This window comes from Lytechinus variegatus, chromosome 1 (genome assembly GCF_018143015.1).
Source record: "Lytechinus variegatus isolate NC3 chromosome 1, Lvar_3.0, whole genome shotgun sequence".
In the NCBI taxonomy this organism is placed as follows: domain Eukaryota; kingdom Metazoa; phylum Echinodermata; class Echinoidea; order Temnopleuroida; family Toxopneustidae; genus Lytechinus; species Lytechinus variegatus.
In genome coordinates this window covers 39,480,351-39,489,171 of record NC_054740.1, presented here as the reverse complement: position 1 = coordinate 39,489,171, position 8,821 = coordinate 39,480,351, and the positions used below count along the sequence as shown (strand labels likewise).

At 35.0% G+C, this 8,821-nt stretch overlaps 1 protein-coding gene across 1 annotated transcript; it reads left to right on the top strand.

The window, feature by feature from the left end:
• Positions 1–373: 373 nt before the first annotated feature.
• Positions 374–7,046, top strand: LOC121413728 (ragulator complex protein LAMTOR1-like). The gene is made up of 6 exons (XM_041606659.1): positions 374–739; positions 2,565–2,635; positions 3,238–3,324; positions 4,757–4,834; positions 5,454–5,583; positions 6,169–7,046. The coding sequence occupies exons 1-6, from the start codon at positions 698–700 to the stop codon at positions 6,265–6,267; spliced, it is 507 nt and encodes a 168-aa protein (XP_041462593.1). The 5' UTR covers positions 374–697; the 3' UTR covers positions 6,268–7,046.
• The last annotated feature ends 1,775 nt before the right edge of the window (positions 7,047–8,821 follow it).

The window sequence follows — 8,821 nt, the reverse complement described above, 5'->3', positions numbered from 1 at the left end:
TAGATAAATGAATTCCATGAATAAAATAAGGGATTGGTTTTCCTCAAGAAAAATATCATTCGGGTCAGTAATTGATTGATTTGCCGCATTGAAAAAATACGTTTGCATGTATATGCAATTATTGATTATTCATACACAATACATATCGAAAATCACTTAACACTGAACACAAACAATTACTTGCAAAGACACTAAACAGACTATTGCTGGGAAATCATATGACTGCAACAAGTCACTGCGTACGTGCATGAGGCTATTGCTATACTAGACGCATGCGATTCTTGTGCACTCTTGTCCAACCCAGATTTCATAATAATGTGATATCGTAATTCGAATTGCACAAGAGCTAATTCTCTAGCTACAGGTACGGTAAGTTTAGCAGTGCAGTTGCGGTGCATTAGTCATCAGTGCGAGAGCAGGCATCACAACAAGAAGCTCGGAAGAAGTACAACGTTCTGATCAAAATGACTTAAAAGTGGACCTTTGAAGGAATTGAAATTATTAATTTGATGACTGAGTTTCTCATACGCCGCCTCAACTTCAAAGTTCAAGGACAGCAAAACTCTTAAAGTTGAAGAAGGACGAAGTGGGGCCAAATATTCAAATAAATTTGAATTGCTCCTGCAACACAGACAGAATCAGAACTCCAGAAGAATTAAGAGTAAGACGACCCTGATCTCGGATAAAATCAAACAAAATGGGTTGCTGCTTTGGAAAAGATGATGATAGCAAACTGCAAGTGAGTGCCGTCTAAGTAGACCCTATACCTGTATCTAAAAAAGTCTAAAGTCAAGAGAAGATCTAAACTTAAAAGTCTTAAGACAAATTTTTTATTTCTATCACAAGTCTTGGCCTTGGGTTACGGGGGGGGGGGGGGGATGGACATTCTTTACATGTCATCAGTGGCGGACCGTGACCGGAGGAGACAAAGCATTGGAGGGGCACAGCATTGTTCACAAACAATCTAGTGCAGTGCCCCTCTAATCAATTGTCTCCTCCGGGTCACGGTCCGCCATGGCCACTGCATGTCATTCTAATTTCTACTTCTTAATGATGTTGAACATATTCAAAGGGCTCTGAAGGCTGCAGCCTATAAATATAATCAAATAAAACTTGGATCTGCATTTATGACACTGACATGTGTGAGCAGAAGTGAAAGGCAAAAAGTTTGATTAGTTGTAACGTTGGGGTCCTACCTCAAGAAATGTTCGTGCAGGCTCCACTCCACTACCGTTACACTACGCTCCACCTACCCGAATATCGAGCCCGTGAACTCGCTCTGATATTCCGGGTGACAAAGGTGGGATTTTATGGGTGGAAAATATAAAATTCATGCAACATCACGATCTAAAAACGATTAATAATTCTTACTTTACACTACGTTTCACTTCTTTTCCATGCTTTTATCAGTCTCAAAATTGTTGATTTAGAGCCAACATGGAGTTCCTCACACGTATTAATACATTTGTAATTCCCTGCCAATTTCAAAACATCGCATGCGCTTGCGTGAGGGTCTGAGCTTGAACTTTCGCGCATGTGATTAAGAATTTTTAGATCAGAGGACGAGCAAAGAAATTTCACCTTTGACCCTTCATGTAAAAAAAGAAATCATGCATCAAGAGCAGTGCCCTACATGGCCATACAAAGTTTTTTCAGGCCAAGTTCTTCTTCTTTAGCTATACTGCCCAACGCCCCACAGTGGGAGCCAACTGGGCAGGAAGTGCGCAGATGTTAATGGCGCAGAGAGTGAAGATGCTTTTTTAGTCTTTGAAGTTAGTTGTCTTAAAGCCAAAAGTGAATTAAAACCATGTAAGAACTGTCTGACGTTGTCAAATCGTTGAAAAAAAAATCAAATTAAAAAAGTCAATTCGTATATTTATAAAACAAGATAAAAGACGAAAATTATTGCAAACTTACATTCTTGTTTTGTTTTATGTATAAATATCATATATTGTACATGCCTCAATTTATATTGTCTGTATAAAGTTCATTGTAACTATTTTGACCACTTTACTTTGTTCTGTTGAAAATGAAATGAATTGAAATTGAAAAAATTCTTCTTTGCAAGTAGTTGCGTCGGAAGCACATTTGAAATTAATGGTGATCAGAAATCTGTCTTGCCGGTTTGGTCCACCCACTGCCAACCACTCTAGCTATATAACACTGCACCAGAGGCACACACACATAAATCCAATTCAATCTTTTGGCTTTCTTAGATGTCCTGTGTAATTGATCTAAAATAATTATTGACTCTAAACCCTTGCTGCCCTTCATTGAAGGTAAATGAGGTGTCAATTCATGATTATATTTACTGGACCAAGAAATTACGTAGTGTGAATTCATAGGAATACAAAAGTAGCATTTAGTGAACTTTTATGACCATATTGATGCATTTCTCTCACTTTTCAGAAAAACAATTCTAGAATTCTTTGATATAATGTTTGATCAAGTTTTGGTTGATGCAGCATTTTGTTTTCTTTTTTTTTCTTTGTTCAAGTCAATATGATAATAGAGTTCTCATATTATGATAATTGATTTAACATCGTAATCATTTTTTTTTAAAGGAAAACCACCCTGGTGAAACAACTCGCTTATTAGACCCAGCAAGGAATACACCCAGTAGGCCTGTGAACAGGTTAGTCAATGACTTAATTTCATTTATAGAGACATACTGTACACATGGGGTAGTTTCCTCTGTAAACCCTCCAATTGAGGAAAGTGGTCAGAATTATGTAGCCTCAGGTCCCTGGCATTGACTTGTTGTTTTCGTTGTTTGTTTGGGTACCATTCAGATGTGAATATTTTACACCAAGATATATTTTATTTGTGATATTCTTGTGTGAAGACCAATTGTCGATCAATGTTTCAATAACGGTCTTTATCTGCAGAGTACACATGGGGTGGGGGGATGTCGAAAGGGGGCGTGCATTGTTTATTTTGTTTGTTGTAAAAATAGCACATAAATGCCAATTTAGGCAGCTACCTGTCAAAACATTGCTTTGATAACTGAGTCATTGCATTTGTAATTCGTTATAAAAGTAAAGCTCTTCAGTACAGGAAAGGGGTTATAAAAAAAAATCAGTGCAAAAATATAATGGTTACATTCTATGTGTCCCTTGCGCATCTTTGCTCAATTTAAAACTTTGAAACCATCACAGAAATATTAATATGAAGAATTCATGTTATGTTTTTGTTCAACTCACTCTGAATATGTTTGTTAATTTTATTATTTTTCAGTGATCAGTTTGATGGTCGGAGCCCTAATGGGGTAAGAGCAGGCGATCAACAATCAGAACTCAATAAGGTGCTACAAAGAGCTGTCACGTAAGTTCATCATTTGTTCATTGTATGTATAATACACAAATAAATGTTATGATTGCCAGGTGATGGGGTGCATTTGAAATGAGAGAATGATGATTCGGGGGTATGAAAGTACATGTTTAGAAAAAGTACCAATCAAAATTTGATATTAATAAACGATTCCATGAATAATGCTACATAAGAATTTATTATTTATTTCTAAGCAAAATAATCATGTCAAGGAATGAGTGCTGAGTTGTTTCAGTTGCTGGTGCAATACTGGAAAAGCCATAAATGGTAATCAGTCTGTGTAGCAAGCGCACATTATCATTTGTGTGCACATTATTGAAGTCTGTGAGAAGTATTAAAGGGGGAGTTAACTGTGTGTGGTCTCTCATTGACTGTGTGTTATAAATACATAGTCTTAAAGCCTGTGTATAGCTTTGGTAAAGGGTCAATAATGTGATTGATAATTGAATATAACCTAATATGACAGTCTTACTGAAGCGTAGAGACCGTTAGATATTTTTCCAACTGCACTTCTCTGAGAAAATTTCAAATATTCAAATCTTGGATATATAGCGCCCTCTCTCGTCGATGCTTGATTTAAATTTAAAAAATGGGCATTCAAGCACTTATCTTATAAATTTAGTGATTAGATATCCAAAAGTTACAGACAAAGAACATATCTTGAAAGTTTCAGCCCATTCCATGATTTTGAATAGGATTTAATTGAATGACAAAAACACACAGATATTTTAATTTGATCGGGTGACCCGATCAAGTTAAATTTCCATGTAAAATCGCAAAATTTATCCTGTAAAACACAGTTTCATTTCATATCCTCCACATCATAACTGTTATAGGGCATATCCAGTCATATTAGCTAGCAATGAATTGGAATAGTGATAGGTGCATTTTGGTGGATTTACCAAAACTATACACAAGCTTTAAAATATACGTTTTCAGATATCTACTAATAATACAAAGAATGAATTGACCTGAAATTGTATTTTTATAGAGAAACTAAAATGTTTTGAGAGGAAAAGGAAATATGATTTTCTACATATTAACATAATTATTGCGGTATAAATATATACATGTAGAATATATAGAGTAGTTAATTAACATGTTATCATTCAAGTGGGTCTATATTACTAGACTACACTAGCATTATGGGTCAGGAAACTGGCCAGTTACAAATGTTTGAGTAGTTGAGAACTTGAGATGGTCCTAATTGGTTCGTATCTGCTTTAACACTGCTTGAAAAATTGATTTTTTTTTCACTGAATACAATTTAGAAAAAATCACAAATTATTTCTGTAAAATTAAATCAATATTTGTTACTACCACAAATTAAGTTGTTTCATTTGGTGAGATTGAGAGACTCCAATATTCAAGATTTCCTTTGGATACTAACCTATGCTATTTTTTTTCCTGTTTTTTTTCTTTGTAGAAATGTCATAGATGTATCTGCAATAGATTCTCAAGCTTTAGAGCAACATGAATACATGGATAGAGCAAGGACATACAGGTATGACTTACATTTTTATCTTGATTAAAATCCCTATTCCTTAGTGCTCTCATTCAATGTATACGATAAACAATAATCACAATTTATGATAAAAGACACAAAAACATACATATATACATAAATCAATAACAAGGTAGTCAAACATGTCATACGTAATATTTTACATAGCAATGGTTCGGTGTCCGTGTTTCAGTAGTAGAATTCATCTGGCAAACCTAGAAATCATTTATACAATTCTCCGCCATGCCTTGTTATATGCCATGCCCTTTTATTTTACTGTTTGTCTGGTTTTCCTTCCCCTTACCTTTCGAGGCCTTTATCAATTTCAGTCTCTAAGTGTAAGATGGAGGTCTCCCACATTTCAAAAATGTATTTTGTCGATATATGCCTATATATTTTTTTCTGTTATTTTAATAATTTAAAAAGAAAAGACATTTATCAGGTATAAATATATTTCAATTAGATTGTTAGAATGTATGTATGCATACGTGTATGTCATTCTTTATGTCATTTGCTTATGTTATGCTGAGAAAAAATGATTACACTTGTATATACTTTTGTTATTGGAATATGGAAATAAACAAATCAAATCAAATCTATTAAAATTTGTTTCCCATAGTTCAAGAGTTGCAGTGGTGGTGACAGGTCCCAAGAAACCGCTATCAAGCTTTTTGAGACTACCCATGGGGGTATCCATGCCATACTCTGTGCTTTCTGAGGAACCGGTCTCAGTTGATGACATCAATCTGGTAAGCTGCATATCATTTCAATTAAATTAGGAGGGGCTCCAAATCTATATGAAAAACTAAAATTTGTGTGACTCTACAAAATGATTTAATCTACAGCGTTGCTGACTTTCACTGTCTTATTCATTTTACTTCTTTATGAATCTGTTCTGCGAATTTATACATGAAATTAGAATTTGGATGTAAATCTGTATATAATAAATAATAATAGTGATGTCTTAATATTAAGCGCACACACCATCCACAGACACTCATGGCGCTAAACTCTCTTTAGAGATCTAATCAAGTGTACATAGAATAAAGAGCGTATCAAAAATTGTTATCTATTTTATTGCTTTGAAAAAAAAGCTGACATATTTCATTGTTTTCAACTTTTTATTATTTTTTTTCTATGGAAATTGCCAGCAATACTTATCCAATCATAAACAGCATGAAATGAATCGATTTTAATCAGTTAAAGTAAGCTAAAGTTAATGCAGAAGTTATGGCTTTTAGCTAGCAAACAGAATTGCATTTGATTTGTATATAGAACACAGTTTTTGCGCATTTCAACAATAAAAATATTTTCAATATCCTGTTGACTTCCAGATTACCAAAACAGCAGCCAATGCGTGGAAGGCATCGCAGGACATACAGGTGAAGCATAAAGAGAACTTGGTTGTCCAGTTTGGTTTGCCACAGAACTGAGGCGGCTCTTCTCATCATTCAAAAGACTCTTATACAAATCATTGATATTAAAGAACATTGAGCTACGAGTGATGATTGCTGGTGATGTTCAAACTGCAAAATGAGATGGATATAATGATGAAATACTCGCACACCAGAGATCCTTATCTTCTACGGCTTGCCTCTTCATAGTCTACTGATTGGTTACACGTACATGATGATGATGAACATTTGTATCACGCCATTTATCTGTTAAAGAAACATCATTATTATTCGCCATAAGGTTTCAGTCACACCATTGAAACTAGCTCCTGGGTACGGCAATATAAAGATTTGCAAAAATGAATAAAACCATTCCATTTGGTATCAGATGGGTACTCGTAAAGCTGTTTGTAAGTTACGAACGACTAAGATAGGGTCACCAGTTGTTCATAAATTTGCTCGTAAATAACAAACAACTTTATGAGACACCCACCTGGTGCCCCTAACACAAAGCTTAGCAATGATCGTAGAATATTTTTCTACGATTGATTTCATGACTACAATGTACAATCAGTCATGAAAATCAAGCATACATATGATCAGTCGCTAACATTTTTGTTACGGGACCCTGGTCAGTAGTTTGAGTCAAGTGCTCATGCAATGATGGTCTCCATTGGTCATTTGCATTTACTGATTGATTGCAAATCTCTATGTTACCAAACCCAGACCGTCCAATGATAGGTCATTAACGTAATAGCTTTTTTAGGTCTGAGGCCCCGCAACATGAAGGTTTGCGATGAATTGCAAATCTGGATTCTGGAAGAGTTTTGAGCAAAGAGCTCATACATCAATGATCTTGATTGGTCATTGGCATTTAGTGATTGATTGCAAGTCGTTGTGTTACAGAGCCCAGGCCAACCCATGATCGCTCCCTGGTTGCAATGTAATAAGCCTCTGTTGGTCTGGAGTCGGTCTCACTCGTGTGACTGTAGCGTAAGGTCTCCATTATCTGTGTGTAACCAATGAGATCGACTATCGTGTATTGACTTTCATATTCTGTAGGCAGATATCTGATATACATAGTGTAGTATAATAAAGCCTACTATAAACTTGTAAGTTTACGTTATATAAGTAAAAGGTAGTTAGAGTAGTCATTTCAGGTGAAATTGATTTTTGAAATGAATTTATTGTGATGTCCTAAGCCATTTAATGGCTGATTTACTTGGGAGCTTTTGAAGCTGAGGGATAATGCCCACCATTTTGATCTTGGTTTTAACATTGGGCTGTATCAATAAAATTAGCATTTTCTTTCAGAGTTTAAGCTACCTAGTGTTATAGCTGTGATATACAAGTAATGCTCAAACTGCCAGTTGCATTCAACTTTCTCTTAGCCTGAGATCTATACCTTAGGTTTCCCAAAATGCAAAATGGCTCATTTCCAGGATGGGGTCAACTTTGCCTTCAAAATTATAGTAATTTGGTTTTTTGAGTATCTTCTATAATTTAGAAAAAAACTACCAAGATCATTTTTCCTATATTTACCAGTTTGTTGCTCGTTTCTGTTATTGAATGCACTCTTTATGTAATTTGGGTTTACTGACTCAAGCAATTCAAAGTGTCATGATGAAGGCCATTCTCGGTGCAACAAGGTCACAGGTAAAAACAAGAAAACCTTTAAGGGTTTAAAATAGCATTGTCATGGTAATGAATTAGAGAATCAAGCTTAGTCAAAGACCCTTTTGGAGGCGAAATTTTGAATTGAAAATCCTACACTAATGGAAAGCTGATGGGCATCAAAATACAATGCCAGTTTCATGCATTTTCACAGATTTCTAACTGGGTACTTGACTTGTTCTAATGGAAAGCTGATGGGCATCAAAATACAATGCCAGTTTCATGCATTTTCACAGATTTCTAACTGGGTACTTGACTTGTTCTAGAAACATTCAAACTCATGAACATTGTATATGACAATGTCGTAAATTCAAGCAGCAAATCTATTGTTCGAGGGGGGGGGGGGGTGAACTAAACTGAAATAAAATCTTGCCAAAAGCAAATTCTAGAGCTGTGGTGTCAATCAATTTAATTTAAGCAAGAAATGCTTTTTATTTTTACATTTCTAATTCACAATTGAAAACAAGAATATATAATCATTATGTATATTCTATACATATATATTACATACGAACAGTGTAATCTAAATTTCGTTCACATGAGATTATGTCTTAGGCCTGAGGCAGTTTAGATGCACAATGAAGCTCATTTTCTTAAATCACTATGTTTGCTTTTAAAGCAAGATCCAAGCTGGTAAGCAGTGAAAATGCATGAAACTTGCATTGCTGTAATCTGCTTTTTCATAGCTTTCCAATAATGTAAGTTATCATGGCTTGCGATATTGTCTATTTAGGATATGAAAATGGAAACCATGTCTGTTGGTAGCCATCTTGTATTTTTTGCCACCACACATTTTGTTGGACCCTACGAAAGAAACAAAATGGATTTTCATTTTTTAACCAACATGACAATCTGACCCGAGGAGGTTGCAAAAAAATGATAAAAATGAAATAAGTTGTTTAAGATTTTTTTTTGGCAT

Coding starts and splice junctions, on each gene's coding strand:
- LOC121413728 (XM_041606659.1), top strand. CDS start 698: ATGGGTTGCTGCTTTGGAAAAGATGATGATAGCAAACTGCAA. Junction 3,325..4,756: donor GTGCTACAAAGAGCTGTCAC/GTAAGTTCATCA, acceptor TTTTCTTTGTAG/AAATGTCATAGATGTATCTG. Junction 5,584..6,168: donor CAGTTGATGACATCAATCTG/GTAAGCTGCATA, acceptor GTTGACTTCCAG/ATTACCAAAACAGCAGCCAA.